At 41.2% G+C, this 16,790-nt stretch overlaps 2 protein-coding genes across 3 annotated transcripts in view; one reads left to right on the top strand and one right to left on the bottom strand.

The window, feature by feature from the left end:
• The first annotated feature begins 530 nt into the window (after positions 1–530).
• On the top strand, positions 531–8,963 carry LOC117257214 (somatomedin-B and thrombospondin type-1 domain-containing protein). The gene is made up of 5 exons (XM_033627210.2): positions 531–897; positions 2,708–2,899; positions 3,355–3,433; positions 3,548–3,730; positions 5,907–8,963. The coding sequence occupies exons 1-5, from the start codon at positions 675–677 to the stop codon at positions 6,025–6,027; spliced, it is 798 nt and encodes a 265-aa protein (XP_033483101.1). The 5' UTR covers positions 531–674; the 3' UTR covers positions 6,028–8,963.
• kcnb1 (potassium voltage-gated channel, Shab-related subfamily, member 1) overlaps positions 6,939–16,790 on the bottom strand; it is a 55,575-nt gene continuing 45,723 nt past the window's right edge. For both annotated transcript variants that reach the window (XM_033627209.2, XM_033627208.2), the window contains exon 3: positions 6,939–15,315. In XM_033627209.2, coding sequence (XP_033483100.1) covers positions 13,387–15,315 — 1,929 coding nt within the window. In that variant the 3' untranslated portion in view covers positions 6,939–13,386. The remainder of the gene's footprint in view (positions 15,316–16,790) is intronic.

Here is a 16,790-nt window from a genome sequence, read left to right on the forward strand (position 1 = left end):
ATTCTGTTTCTGCTACTCAACACTATCACCTTTCTTTTCTTTGCATATTATTGTGGCTACATTGCAACACAGATGATTTAAATACACTGCAGGGCAGGCTACTGCTCAATATCTTGCAAGGCAGGACATCAGGAAAGCAATGCATTTGGTGAGGTAGCAAATAAACTGTAAAATCCTGTGAAAGTAGATGTTTGTTATGGTGTATCCTCCTCCTGGATTAGTGTATTGTGCTCTTACTACCACTAGATGGCACAAAAAGTGTCCATGAATGAGGACAGCAGGTCTAAGTTAAGTAGAAAGAAGTATAAGGTCAAGTAAACCCAAAATGTGATGTCCTTATATGAGGACACAGGGTCTCAGGAGGTTAAATTGACTTATGTGAGCCAGCTGTTTCTTGTTCAGTCTGACATTAACTTGGTGAACTGTTCCTTTAAGAGCTGCAGAGTTGACACACAGAATAACTTCCAACTCAGTGACCAGAGCTTCAGCTCCTGTTGGTCACATTGCTGACCCCGCTGACCACAGGTGACACGAGTTCATATTAAGACTTTGAAGTACTTTAACAGGACAGTACTTTAAACTTCTCTGGTGAATAACCTCAGACAGGGATATCTCCTACAGTTTGTTGCACAGCGCATCAACCGTGTTGACGTGCATGTGTGCGCTCGGTCGTGATGACAGTCAGCTCTGTCACGTTGCTTTGCCTCGGGCTGTGTTTGTTCCTCGTTGGTCCGTGTCAGTGTGGCTGTCGGGAAACAGGTCTGTGCTGCACCGGCCGGGACCCGTCATGCATCAGCAAAGGATGGAGGTCTGACCGCTCCTATGGCACCTGCTACTGCGACCAGGCCTGTGTCCACACCCTGGACTGCTGCCACGACTATGAGACAGCCTGCCCAGGTGGGTCCGTGCTGACAACAAAACTTGTGTTTATCAAATACTACAACAATCTAGTGACATAAGTGAAGTTTTTTTTCAAGACTGACTTGTTTAAGAGTTCTTTATTAATTCTTTCTCAGTAAAATACATCACAACCTATACAACAGGAAAAACATAATCAAAAAAGGAACTGGTAAAATTAGATTTACAAAATTCTGTTATTAAGATTTTTATTAACAGACGTATTTATATGCTAAGAAACACTGGGTTGGCTCCTCCCAAAAGGGATAGTTTCAAGTTTTTGAAGTGGGATTGTATGGGGTACAGGGGCGTTAATATAGACAGTGCAGGCAGTGGGTTGTACTGGGGCCCGTGAGGTGGGGGGGCATATGGAGAGTGGGCCCTCCAACAATGTGTTGGGTGGAGAACAGGCCCTTATGAGTGATTGCCAACTTGGAAATATGTCTGTGTTCTGAGAAGAACGCCTCTTAAATTAAAAACAGTGCCATTAGCAATATGCCCTTGAAAAAGGCAAACCCATCTTTGTGATTTTTTTCCTTTTTTTTTTTTGTCTTTTGTAAAACAGTCAATAGCATCTACAACAAAATTATACTCTTATGTAACCGGTGGACACTAGTGTTGTCTGCCTTGTGTGTGTCAATTACGACCATATAAGTGGTCAGGTAATAATAACTGAAACAAAATTTGTGCAAATATAATACTTAATATTAAGTTTATTTACTTTATTTTATTTTATTATTTTTTATTTTATATTACAAATGTGCATTTGACTCTGATACACATATTGCTGCTGTATATTTGACACTGTTGAACTTATTCTAAATAAACTATAATGAACTATAAAATTGTTAGATTAAAGTAATTATTTCTTATTTTCTTTTCTTTTTTGTCATTTACAGATATGCACTGATGATTGTTGGGTAATATGTTTGTTAATGTTATCCAGTGTCAGGTCTCTGATCATGTGACGAGACGATATGTGCACAATAGTGTGCACTGGGGCCCATCGCAGCTACCTTACTTACTTACCTCACTCCACTGAACTTTAAGTTCCACGTAAAACGATCTACAACAGTTTAAGTGTACACTATACTCAGAGTATTCACTGCTTTACCTTAATGTCAAGACAGTGATTTCCAGCTGGAAAATTAAACTGTGGTATCGCTCTCCTCGAGGCCAGACTCCATTAAGAAAAACAGTGATTTAATATTGCTGAACACAGGAGCTGCTGGACTACTGTTGCCCTGATAAATTTTTGTTTGTGCTATTGTGTGACTAAGTGTGACAGAAACTAAGTTAATGATCGAAGCAGCAGTAGACCAGCAGCTCCCATGTTCAGCAAGCCAAAATCATTTTTGCAGTTTTTTGCCAATGAAGTCTGGTGATGTTGACGAGGGAGCATAGATGGGGAACTGAAACTTAAATCGGCTTCCCTCTCCTGTTTGAAGGAATAAATACTCTCAATGTAGTGTACACTTTTTCAGGTGAGACTTTTTTTAGGTGGCTAAAAAATGTTTCTATGTCAGACTCCAGCCTGCTTCTCCAAACTGGGGGCATGCCGACTCTCATCTACTGTATGTAATACATTGATTATGGAAAAGAACCCCACTTCAAAAAATCCAAACTATCTGGCAACTGTTTATAGAGAGACTTCCATGCTAGGAGGCCGACAGTGTCACTGAAATGTTCAGATTTGTTGACATTATTGTGGCATCTTGCTCCGTAGACATCTGACAGCTATCAGGGGATTCTTATGATGCTGACTTTGTTTTTCTCCTCAGCTGCATTTGCTCTGTCTCTTCTCCCTCAGCGCTGTCGTGTGTGGTGAGCGAGTGGACGGAGTGGTCAGGCTGCGCCCAGCCCTGCAGGGCCACAGTCCGCAGGAGGAGCAGGACAATCCTGCAGGAGGCGCTCAATGCAGGCAAACCCTGTCCCCACCTGGAGGAGCACGCTGGATGTGCAGAGTACTGGTCTCACCAAGGGAGCTGTAACAACCCACTGGGTGAGAGAACATCTACCTGGATCCTTACGCACAATTATTGCATTATTATTCATCATAAGACTATGACTACAGATTGTTGACTAGAGAGATTTTTTTTTTTAACAGAATCGTAATGCAAATGTTTTAAATATGCTGAGGTTACCATGTTGTTCTGTATACTGAGTGCAGCTATGTTGTTGTGATGTATGTTTTCCACTTCAAAAGACATACTGATGCATGGGGTCTTGAGACACTGTAGGAGTGCACGCAGCATGATTTATAGCCACTGCCCCTCCACAGCAAACTGTGTCTAATGAAGCACATGAACCTAAGCTGTTTCTCCCAGCATGCCGAGCTGTTTCGCATCATAGAACCATACTTTCATGAACATTTTCCCAGCATGCTCATTTAAATGTATGGGGTATTGCAACATATGGTCACATGTAATGTTCTTATCATGGATGCTCCCCCTGCAGTCCCAGCACTGATTATCACTGGTGGCTATGGCAACGGCAGGAAGAAAAGAGACATCCCTGACAGCAGCGACATCATAGGGTAACACATTCAGAGAGTCTTTTAGCCTTTGGTGTGTTCTCGGTTTTTGTCAATATGTATTTATTCTGAGTTTGGTTTGTGTGTGTGTGTGTGTGTGTGTGTGTGTGATATTAGGTATTGTGTCCAGTTTCAGTTGACCTCTCTCACAAAAGGATGCCAGCAAAGTTCAGGCCCACACACCCAGTGGATGCAGCACCTGAGGGAGGGGCACCGCGTGTGTGTTGAGTGCCAGCCACCTGCTCTCGCTGCTGGACAGACACACTGTGCCGGGGATGGAGAGAAACACGACGAGGACAGGTAGGAATAAAAAGAACATAGAGAAAGCTTTGTAAGATTATTAGAACATTTCCATGATAAAAAAAAGAGAAAGTTATGTCTGACAACATTCTTTGAATTTCAAAAGCCTCACAGATTTAAGCTTGTGTTGTTCCGGAAACGTTAATGACCAGAAGAGATAGATAAGGTATTTGTTTTCAAAGCCCAGCCAGGGGTTTATTCAACCATGAAATTGGCTTGCAGTTAATTTTGCTCGTATGTAAAGAAACTCTGTTTGCACATAACTTCACTACACCAATAAAGGTGACCTTTGTGCCTCACCCAATGGTGGAGTCAAGTATTCTCTCATTACCATCTTAAAGCAGTACCAAGTATATTGGAAAGTAATTGCAGCTGTTATAACTCAAATTAAAAACACGCCACTTGCGCTTCATGATTAATAACAGGAAATCATTTTGACAAAAGACTGAGTTTCAAATTGGCTTAAATGCTTTGAATATTGTTTATGTTTATGTGTATACAATACGTATGTTAGTTTGGTGTGTTATGCACAGGAAATGTGATCATATTCGTGACATAATCTGATACAAATTTCTACACTGTTGTCAAATCACTCCCTTGAACCAGACAGTTATCTTTTAATGATCCTGTAGCAGCACTTGAACATTCTAAGTACACTCATTTGCCTTCTTGCCGAGAGTTAGATGAGATGGATGATACCAATATCTTGTCTGTACTTTAATATGTAACTGAAGTCTGGGAGGATATATTTGATTAAAAATCAGGATTAAGTGACTTTGTTAATTTTGGACAGGGCCATACCAGCTGTTATCCTGTTTCGAGCCTTTGTGCTAAATTAATGTAACCACTTGCTAACGGAAGCGTATTTACTGTATACACTTAATATTGGTATAGATCTTCTCCCATAACTCGCGGCATGAAATCAAATTATCCCAAAACGCCAAACTGTTCCCCTGTTCCTTAGCCCTCTTACTATAAAATGCAAACCAAAAAAAAGCTAAAAAATATTAGTATTTCCTGTAATTACATTGTTAAGAAACAAATATTTTCACCATATTAAATTACAAACCAAAACACCAACTCAATGCAGGGGCAAGAATTCCTTAAAGTTACCTGTATACAGTCAGTGTTACTCACCAAAATGCATTATTACTAGTAAAAAGGCTTCTTATTTTCTGCCTCTGTTGGTGCATTGTTGCATGTCTTCGAGCGCTGCTGCCCCCAGTAATTTCTATAAACAGATATGTGCATATTTATGCAGAATCTTTGGGCAATGAGGCAAGAATTTGGTATCAGAAATGTTCTGGATTCCGTTTGTAGTCCAGGTTGTATTGACCAATCATGTTTGAAAGGCAGGTAAACAGGGAACGCGTCGGCTTAAATGCAATCTTGGAACCCATTAGATTTTGTCTGACGACAAGTTAGCTTTATATTAGGTTTTTTAGATTTATCTGTATTCATATGCACATATCTGTTTATAGAGATTAGCTGAAATGTGTGGTGCACAGAAAGCAGAGGCTATCTGCCTGAAATATTGGCCCTCGCTCCCAAAGGCTTATCATCATCAGACTGAAAGCTGATGGGCTCCGAGATTGCCGCCACCAGTACATCAGTGGAATAGTGTGACACCCTTGGTAGAAATACTGTCACCTGCATACATGTGCATGTGCATGAGACAGGGACTCGCTCGTAGAAAACTGCTCCATAGTGCTATTAGAGGTCAGAGGAGAACCTTTAATCCCCAAACAAATTAATTCAAACCCTAACCATATCCACAGGGAGTGGGCTTGTATTTAAATAAAAAAAAAGGGAGTATATTAGCAGGTGTATGCGCTTATCAGTATGGCCAACAAACACTGCAGCACCGCATAGATAGAGGATCCTGTCTCTGGTGTCTGCAAAAATCCAGCATGTTCTACCTGTTTCTGTCTCTGACACAAAGCCTGTCTGTATTCTGAGAGGTGCAGTGGTGGATAAATATGTGGAACAGTCTGATTCACATTTCCAAAGTTTTGTTTTTGTTTGTTTTCATCCCAGACCACTGATCTACACCCTATCTCTCAGATGTGATTGTTAACAGCGAGGACTACCACTAGATGGCAACATTGTTTATCACATGGATTTAAAGAGAAATCTTGTCAACACTAACCCGTTCCTCCTTCCCTGCTTCCTGCAGAAAAGTGCAGTCTCTCCAGTGGCAGGCAGTGGGAAACCCTCGATGCAGGGGTGTGTGGAGGCGAGTAGGGAGGCTGGAGGCCTGTTCCTGCCCAACAGCCCACAGCTTCCTCTTCATCTAACCTCCTCCTCCTTCTCACTGTTTGCCTGCCTTCTGTACATATTTACTCAGACTCATGTATAAAGAGCAATCTGCAAGAATACATAGAAACCAGCCAGAATAATAAGCACTGACCACTAAACCTGTTGTGTTAAAGAGTTCTGGTCAATGGTCCATTGTGCCTTCTTCCCCAGATTTGTGAAACTACATGTAAACATTTTACTAATATGGCAACCCATGCTCACTCCCAGTTCGTCAAATACACTTGGTCAGTGGCCCAACACCTCAAAATATGACGCTCTAGGTAGGCTACACCTCCTATGAACGCTCAGGGACGGCATCTTTTCAAAATAAACAGTCTCTTGGTTGAAAGCACAGACGTTGTTTGACCCACTCTATGCTGAATTTCTTGCTCTTTTTACTACAGCAGTTGCTTAGAATGTTAAAAACTGCCACCACCCAATGCATATAGTACTGCTGCTAGAGGGTGCCTCGGTACATCAGCGTCTGATGCTGAGGGCCACTGACCAAGCCTCGGCATTTGACGAGCTGGGAGTGACACTGGGTGGAATGTGGCTGAATGTGTGCCAATGGAAATTCCTATATCTTAAGCAAGATTTATACTTGTGCGTCACCTCTATGCAGAGCCTGAAATGGTTTCAGATTACAAAAATAGACAGATGGTCTGCGTCACCGTGACCTGTAGTTACATTCCTGGCTCTTCAGCCTATGGCCACAGGCTACGTCGACGCAGAGCCTTCGCTCTAGGTACATCATGGATTCAACACAGAAGTATAAATCCCGCTTTAGCCAGAATATAATAATTTTTTGTTGTCTTTACTGCACAACAAAAACACTAATGATACATTTTCCTAATTTGGTTTGCATTGAAAACTGCAAATTACCAGTAAAATGAAAGTCAGAAATTCCTGATCAAAATGTAAAGTGATCTGATTTATTTCATTTAGTCATCCAAGGGAAATGTTGCTTTTCTTAAGAAATAGAAATATCTTAGGACATTGAGACACTTTTTTTTTTTTTTACATGACAAGTACTGGCTCTGTGTGAATCACAACCAGTCACAACGCCGAAGTTACAACATGCACTGAACAATAGAACATTAATACAGAAACAACAGCATAGAAAGTCAACAAGTAAAAATGTGTTTGTTTTTTGATTTTTTTTGTACAAAACAGACAGCCTCGGGACCTACAAACAACATTGTATAAGAGCTGGCTAAGGTCATTCAAATATCTTTTTTTCAATTCCCTGGAAACAGTGTACTTTACAAAGACTGATGGCTTAGGCAAGGTTGGGGTCAATTCCACTGAGAGCTGAAAATGTAGAAAAAATATAATTTGGGTTTTTAATTTGTACTAGGTTTTAATTGTGTCATGCTCTAATACTGGTTCCTTCTATAGTGTCATGTGTGATGCGTGTTTTACTCCATCAAGGCATCCTGAATCGACCCCAACCCTGTAATACAGTGTTAGATTCAGAGGATGTGGAACTGGGCTACTTGCTAAAGCAGGGGTTCTCACTGGGTTTTGGAAACTACCACATGTCCTTGAAAAGGGTCCTATGGGGTTCTAACAAAAAAGGAAAAAAATACTTGAACCTCTTTACAGTTAAATTTAGAAGCTAGGGCAACAGCCGAATTCTATTTTAGGTTTCAACTAAATGCATTTACTGTACAGCTGGGAGTCCTGTGATGGAAAAGTGTGAGAATCTGTGCTCTTCATCTTAGTGTGTCAATAAATGAGAAATAAAACAAGTCTCTCGATTGTGTTTTCTTCATAAAACATGATGGTTCAGTCCTTTGAATTTCTCCACTGGGATCTCACTGATTGATTTTGTTAATTTGAATGGCTCCCTTGGAAATGGAGGATAGTACAGTGCCAAAATGAAATAAAAACAAGGATGACTTGTAAAATGAATATTGTTTTTGTAGTATGGTGGTATCATGTCACAGTATCACAGTCTAGGTGTCAAATCAACACATCATGCTTGATGTTTCTTTTGCACTACCTTGTCTAAAAGCTGAAGAGTACCAGTACTGGTGGCAGGATTTCAGTGCTTGTGTTTGTGTGTATGCACGTGGGAAAATAAATCTCAGTTCTCTACAATAGTGCTTGCTGTCTGTTCATGTAATATTGATTGTCATCATTGTTAAGAGATATTTCAGTGAAAAATGGTCCCTGACTACCGAAATATAGAAAATCTAAATGATGGGACAGAAGCTCACGTGATGCTTCATGAGAGGTTGTGTGATCTGAATGCCTTTCACTTTAGTGTTAACAATTAAACCTAATCATCCATTTTTCAAAAATGATATAATGCACTCAGAAGAACACGTATGACTGAAATTTGTTTCTTTACAACTTAAGAGAACATTTTGAAATCTCAAAGGTAAAAGGTGTTGGCATACATTGGCCTTGACTTTTCATGAGATAATTATGCTATAAAAGTTCAATCAAGAACGAGCATTCAACTGGTGGTCTATGAGCCAAATGAAAAAAAACAATGACATGGACCAGGCTTACTTGACCCTTTGCTATGTCCCACCCCTCGAACGCAGACTGGCCAATCATAGCCCAGCACTGGCCAGCTTCAACAAGGGTCCGACAATTACACAGCTGTGTTCCATTGACTCTAATGCAATTGTTTCTGATTTTCTTCATTTTCAGGCTGGTTTGTGGATTTCGAGCTACATGTTGTGCCTCAGGCACGTGCAATTGTGATACTCATTTTGATACTCATCAAAAAGATATATGTTTCTTGCCTGTTCCAAAACCAAAATCAAAGCCTTAAAAGTGTAGGGTTAGCTAACTGGCTACTGAAGATGTAGCTTACTAAATGTATACACATTTTGCTTATACTGTTTATAGATTATAACAGTTAATAAAGACCTACCAGCTGTGTGTCATTGCAGTGTTTGCAAATGAATGTTGTTTGGCTTCCCCCGGAACTCCCCGTCTGCCCGCTGGTGGAGGTCCAGCGGGTCTGGTGGCATGGGGGGAAGACGAACACCGTTCATCTGCACACAATGTGATGACACCCAACTGGTTGAATATCAACAAGTGTCCCTTTATATTCATTGTCTTCTGTCTCTAACGGTGATGTGGTGGGCCACTTTAATACTGTTACCCGTAGCCTATAGGCTTTATGGTCTAACTATCTTTATCTTTTTTAACCTGTTTTTGTTGATGAGTGAGTTTGACATCCTGGATATATCCTTCAAACACATATTGTAGACCCTTGTGTCTCCTCTCTGAAATCATCATTTTTCCAAAAAGTTGCTAATATTTCTTCAGGGAGTGCAGTTACTTACAGTGTGGGCTCTATGCTCGCTCCAACAGCTTGATGGACCATCACAAAGGGGTGGGGTTTAGCAAAGGGTCAACTGAATCTGTGCCACTTCCACCTCCTAATGTGGTATATTGAATCATACAAGTTCATTGTGGACAGAATGAATGAAAAGGAGCAGCCATTCACAGGAGACTTTCAAACATGATTCAATTTAAGTATGACCAGAGGCCATCTGGAAAATGTTAAATATGTGCAATTAATTGTGATGGAAAAGGACATTTTCTCATTCTAAAAATCAATTAATTTAATCTGGGAACACTTCTTTGCAGATGATACCTAAGTTTATGTTTAAAAATCATTTTGGGTGTGAGTGTTTTCTGTTTTTGTGAACTTAACTTAGAATATATGCAGATTTTTTTTGTTTATGTGCAAGAAATGACAATGATCAGAAAATTAATTTGAATTATAAAAAGAAATGTGTGTTCATAGTGTATGAAGCTGCATAAAATGAATTTATCAGCTCAAACCACCCATCCTTGCCTAATTATATGACATGTGCTAAGTAAGATCCATAAATTGTGCCTCCCATCCCTCTCTTCTCAGCTGTAAATGAAGCTGCACTTTGAAATGTGTGCTAAAGTGATCTTAATCACTCATATGATTAGAGTTCAGTCTGTGTCACTGCTCCATGTTAGAGTCAGAACTGCTGATATAATATGGAGAAAACAGAAGCAGGATTCCCCCAACATGCATACATTGATAAACAGTTCATTCTTTTCCATTAAGTGGCAGCCACACTGCTCTAATGCCCTGGCTTTACAGCTGTCATACACACACACACACACACACACACACACATACTGAGACACACACATGGTTCCCTCTGCATCTCACAGTCATTGCTATTCCTTTCACACCTCCGTTCCTCTCACTATGGGAGAGCAATATGAAATGGTTCAACTCTGTGATTAAAACAGGAAATGAAATCAGGGTTTGTGATTAGACTCTTAACCACAACACTAAAAAATGAATGTCGATCACCCTCTGTTGACTTTTGAATACAATTTTGCTCAACACCTGCATTTTTAAAAGTGCAATGACGTCTTTTGTTTGTCGATTTTGCCTTTATACTTGTGTCATGAAGCTTTTAAAGTTTGGTCACTTTTCTTTAAGAGTTTGTTTAGTTGGCAGTGAGATTCTCCTTTGTTCATCTCTAACGACATAAGACTCTTGCCCTTCCCATTTTAAATTTATTGTATCCTAATACAAAGGTTCATGTGATATACTTAATATAAAGTTACTGTCGTTAGGTTTAGAAAGAGAAACATGGTGATGATGTACCTTAAAATGACTCAAAGTTGACATGGTTCCAAACACCAGTCTGCTGGGGAAAGGATATGATCATCTATAATCTATATGATCATCATTATATCATGATTAGGTAGGATATGTGCATTACTTTCATGGGAAAACATATGAATACTGCACTAGAACAGCCTGTGAAATTATATTTCAAGGGGCTAAAGGAGTAACAGTATGTTTGTCTTAATATATGATTTAATTCAAATTTTTAAGGCTAGGATTCTGATGAAGACCATTTCTATTACGCTCCTCTCAGCAGAAACAGTACTTTTGTCTTATGCCATTATATATGAAGTGACACTTACTGTAAACACATAATAGAGAATGCATTGCGGGGAATTGCAGTATTAATGGAATGCTACAAAGATTTTAGACAAAAACATGTACACAATGTATGTACAAGGTCCTCACATCATAATGTTGCTTTTACACCATACTCATAAATATGCACAGTGAGGAGTTGCTCTGCTTACATGTGACTACTGTGCATACCTGTCCCTTTATGGGTACATGCCTATGTGTGAGTTCTTGTATATATGTTGAACATACGTTACATGCATTCAGACCTTGGCGCTCCAATTAACAAACCGTTGCTGAGCTGCTGCCAGTCCTTGGGAAGAGCTGCTGTCTCCATGGAAACTAAATGTATCTACTGTATGTATCCTGAAAATGGCCTCTCATACCTGTATGTATCTGTAATGAGTGTGTGTGCTCATGCATGGGTTTCATTTGGTCAGGTGTTTACAGGTGACTTAAAGTTAACCTGGCGGTTTATATTTAGTGCCATTAAAGTTTATCTTGACTATTAAAGGAATAAAGCAGAGATGGAAAACTTGCCTGCTTTCACTATCAAATACACACCTATTCCATTTTCTCAGAGTGTGATCTCTTTGGATGCTTTCGTGTCAACACATTCTTACTCTCAATTCATCAAATATGTCAGCTTGGTCAACTATGAGGCTCTAGGTACCCTCTAGCATCAGTTTTGGATGCTCAGGGACGGCATGTCAATTTATGCTCATTACATGTGTAGTGTCATTTCAAAATAAACTTCCATGTAGGAACGCAGGTTTTGTCACATCAAACTACTTTAGGTTGAGGTAACAAAACTACCTGGTTAGGTTTTAAAGTTTTGAGTTCAAATAAATATATTTGTTTTGTAACCTAAATTAAGTTAACAACTATGTCACATGATGTATGTGACTGACAAAACATTAACGATGTAAAGTAGTTACAAAAAATGAATGTTTGACACCCAAACAGATGTCTCCTGGGTTGAAAGTCCTGTATTTATTTGACCCACCCACCACCCCTCTTTCTGTCCCACACCACTCGGACTTTCTCATCCAGTGGGTTTACATTGGAGTTAGCTGGAAGCCTGGTGCATCTCATACAGATGCTAAAGGGGTTCCTTGTGCATCAAAATCAGACACCAATGGCAACTGACCAAGCTGCTGTATTTGACGCCCCAGGGGCTGTTCAAAAGAAGGCCAATGCATGCTGAACAACTGTTACTGAAGTCTAAACTTTATGTCAGTGATGATATGCTGTAAACATTAAAAAAAAAAACTATATTAGAGGATTTTTATATATTTCATTTCTAAAAGCATCTCATGTTTTTATATGTTGACTGATTGGGTGCATGCATGCTTCATAAATGTGCGCTTTATGCAGCATTCAAGCTTATTATTTCTGGCTCTTATGATAGCCCATATCAAAAAGTCTTGGTCCACTACCACTAACATCCTTTAGAAATGATACTGAGGTGCTAAGACAATATTCACTGCTCAAGATTTGAAAGTATCATCCATTCGCACCATGACATGATAACATAGGGGATAGCAAAATACTGCCCAAGAAAGAGCGCTCATAATAATGGATGATGGGCTGGAGCCTCCGATAACCGCAGCCTCTGTGCCAAGACATTGAACCTTATACAGGATTACTCTTCACATATGATTATGACAGAGCAGACTAGCAAATCACATATTTCTATAAGGAACTTTCTCTTATCTATATAAAAATAAATCAGGTAAGACAATCTCAAGAGTGTGTGTACATGAATTACCATCAGACCACCCATCAACATTCACGCTCACTCACACACATGCACACACACACTTACAATATAGTCAGACATGCACACCCCTACAAATGTAAATGACTAAGGCCAGTTTTGGGAATGGAGGGCACAAGTAAGTAGCTTATAGGCTTCTAGGTCCTCTCCTGTATCTCCAAGACTACAAAATGAACTGGAACTCAGTGGTGGGATAGTGGGCAGCTGGGATTTTTTTTATACTAGAGATATCCCCCTGATGCTAAAACCATCATTCAGTTTGGTTACACCATTTATAATCACATTTGAACTTCTCTTACGTCTCTGCCTCCACAGGGATCTCTGAACAGACCCGTTGGCTACCTGGGAGTGCTCTTTTGTTTGTGTTATACCACTAATAGGAATGAGTTGAAGCAGGGGCAGTGACATTCTCCAATTTAAAAGTGTTTTTCTCCCAGAGTATTCACCACACATGTTGACCCTGAGCTTGGTGCCTGACGGCATGCTCAGGTAATTTGTGAAATTTTCGCAGAGACCCTTTGTCTCTCCCTCCTCCTTCATCTCTGGAATACAGAGTGTTTTTAGTCTGTCTGGTGTCTCCATCCAAAAACACTCTGGCTCCAGCTCTCTGTTTATTTCTGTTGCACTTGGACCTCAAAGGTTTTTATCCAAAGTATTTTGACGCATCCTCTCAACCTTTGGTCTCCGTGCCATCTCAGGTCCTACGTGATTCTCATGAGCTACCCCACGAATCCCTTCAATGGGGAACAGACAGTTCTGTCCCAGCATTTTTTGGGCTGCTTCTAAATGGTTGGCGCCTTTCTGGTAATTGATGTTGATGCTGCGTTTTGGGCTTGAACCAGCCAAAAGACGCTCTGAAGGACTGGTGTCAGAGATGTCGCGGAGGTGCTCATCGTCATCTGTGTCAGCATCAATGTATTTGCTGATGGAGGAGTCGTGGAAGGTGAAGACAGTTGGGGCCAGTTGGGTGCTGCTATCTGGGGACTTGGGTGGGGTTCTGCTGCTGGCAGTGGTGTAGACAGAAGCTTCAGGGCTTAACAGAGAGCGGTCTGACAGGACTGAGCTGTCTGAGAGTGGGGACGGGCCTGACTCCCCCTCACTGCGACAGCCTCCCTTGTTGATAAGGCTTTTTGAGGAGTTGCCAGAAAAGAAGAATCTCCGTGCATTCTCTGAGCATGAGGGCTTTGTGATAGACACAGGAGTCAGCATGGGCTCATGCTCCCCAATGGTTTGCTGGCCTGTTTTTGTACTGCTGTGCTGGGACAAAGCTGTAGCTGGACTGTGGGAGTACCGGTTGCTTTCCTGAAGACCAAGGTCAACTGCTGGACTATGGGGGAAGCGTGTATTCTCCTGGAAGTCTGTAGCGCAACTGATGTAGCTGTCAATGCTGGACAAGCTTTTCATGTCCCCGACTCCTTCTCTGGTTCCTAGCACTGGTGGCCCATGATCTTGGATAGCTCCCAGCTCTATCTCATCCCTCTGTTTGCCAACTCTGGAGCCCCTATCTTTAGCATTGAGGTTAGGCTGGGATTGTGTCTTGGCCATCTGGTTGTACATCTCCTCGAGCTTCTGGACATTTAGCCTCTGGGGACTGGTGGTTCGGGCCTTGTTGGGAGAGGTTAAATCCTGGGCGTTGAAGGAACGGTTTGAGCTGGTCTCTGATGCAGCTCTCTTGGGGGTCCATTTCCAACGGCTTGGAGAAAGATGGTTGTCGTGAGGCCTCTCACTTTTCTCTACCACCACATCCATCAGTTCTGCACTTCGAGCAAATGCCTCTTTCAAGTTCATTGAGACAATGCTACCATTTCTTTTTGCCCTCTCTAGGGCCTCTCTTCGTTTAAGTGCTTTTTCCTGCCTCTTCTGCTCCTTGTAGAATTCAGAGAAGTTATTTACAATAATAGGAATAGGTAGGGCGATCACTAGTACTCCTGCTATGCAGCATAAACCCCCCACTATCTTTCCCAGAAGAGTTTTTGGGTAGATATCTCCGTAGCCTACTGTCGTCATAGTAATAGTAGCCCACCAGAAAGAAGCTGGAATGCTTTTAAATTTTGTATCCTCCTCATCCTTCTCAGCAAAGAACACCAGACTGGAGAAGATCATGATGCCCATGGCCAGGAAAAGAATTAGCAGGCCCAGCTCATTGTAACTCCTCCTGAGAGTGAAGCCCAGGGACTGAAGACCTGTCGAGTGACGAGCCAGCTTTAGAATACGCAGGATACGCATAATCCGAAAAATCTGAACCACGCGGCGGACATTCTGAAATTGCAGCACGCTCTTGTTGGATTCTGTCAGGAAGATGGTGACGTAGTAGGGCAAGATGGCCAGCAGGTCGATGACATTCAGAGGACCCTTAAAGAACTTCCACTTGTTGGGTGAGGAGAGAAAGCGAAGCAGATACTCCATGGTAAACCAGGCAATACACACAGCTTCCACGTGGGCCAGTTGTGGGTTGTCTGATGACTGGCCAAACTCATCAGTGTCCTGCAGCTCTGGAAGGGTGTTCAGAGACAAGGCAATGGTGGATAGCACGATGAAGAGGATGGAGATGATGGCCAGGATCTGAAAGACACATTTAAAAAAGTAATATGAGTAAGAATTGTAGGATCAGGGGATGACACATATCAGTTAAAATCAGGTATCAGATTTGCACTTAAGCATAAATTACTTATTCTGATTAGACACCCTGCACAGAATACAATAAATGCACAATCAGTTTATTTAAAAAGGGTTTTGATTACAGAAGGGCTAACTGTAAGTGAATTCCAATAACCCCACAGTCTAAAAAACGTTCAATAAATTCCTGACTAAGTGTGTGATTGGCTGAGAGCTAATGGATTGGATTGACTTGGACCACTTATTTATTCATGACTCACTTATCAGGCTTATCCACATGAGTAAGTTTGCTTTACTGGAAAAATAATGTTTAGCAACCAATGAACAAAAGAAATAGCATCACAGAATACAGTGCATGTGACTTGTTGAAAATCCTCTCCAATTCAGCTGGATGTTTACCATGTTCACAATCACAGCTTATCATATTAGCATGCTAACATTTGCTCATTAGCATACAGCAACATGCATTATGACTTGGTGGTGTTGCCAAATGAAAAATCCGGAGATCAGCAAAATTATTAAAATGTATCCTTATGGGAGCATATCCAGTTTCATGGCTGCTGTTGAAATATGTTAGCCTAGATTGAAGTGTTGGACCCACCAACAGATAGTCCTGTCACCAGAAGGACATGTTGGCATTCTGTGTTTCTGCAAATCACTTCATGTGTGTTTCATGTGTATCATATCAACATTTCTAAAGTCAAGTAGTTGCTGAGTAGGAGCTGAGTTTCTCATTAGGAAGAGCAGGGATGGTGGATGTTGTGAGACCTATAGGCAAGAAGACTGCCAAGCAGCAGACCGCTGCTTCATGAAATTTCCAGTGGTGTTTGTGCCCACTAAACATTCATATGTAGAGCCCATGTGGGTAGTAAAGGGGCTGAAAAATGGGCCCTATATTGGATTGTGTACAGGTTCCATGTTGGCCCCATGCCATTTGCCCACATGGGTGGGTTTACCCAAGTGGGTCCCAGATAAGATGCCCATTTTGGGCCCATACCCACTTGGTACCCAGGCAGCCCTAGAATTACTCATGTGGGGCCCACTTGGGTAAACTTCTCCATGTGGGCAATTGGCAAGGAGCCAATACGGAATCCATGGGCATTCCCATAAAGAGCCCATTTTTCAGGCCATTTACTTCCCACATGGGCCCCTATACACAAATGCTGTCTGGGTGGCAACAACAGCTGGGTATTTTTAAGGTGACACTGTCACATTTCCAGTGGTTGTTGTGGCAACAATACTGGGTATTTCAAGACTAAACATAATCTTTTCCTTACCATGACCAAGATGTTTTTGAGTCTAAACGTAGCCACACATAAAATTGAAAACTGAAACCTAAAATAACCCTGTAATGTTTCAACATATATGCTACATATGAAGCATACAAATCCAACATATACGTGGTTTGCAGAAACATACCA

This window comes from Epinephelus lanceolatus, chromosome 1, assembly GCF_041903045.1.
Source record: "Epinephelus lanceolatus isolate andai-2023 chromosome 1, ASM4190304v1, whole genome shotgun sequence".
Lineage (NCBI taxonomy): Eukaryota > Metazoa > Chordata > Actinopteri > Perciformes > Serranidae > Epinephelus > Epinephelus lanceolatus.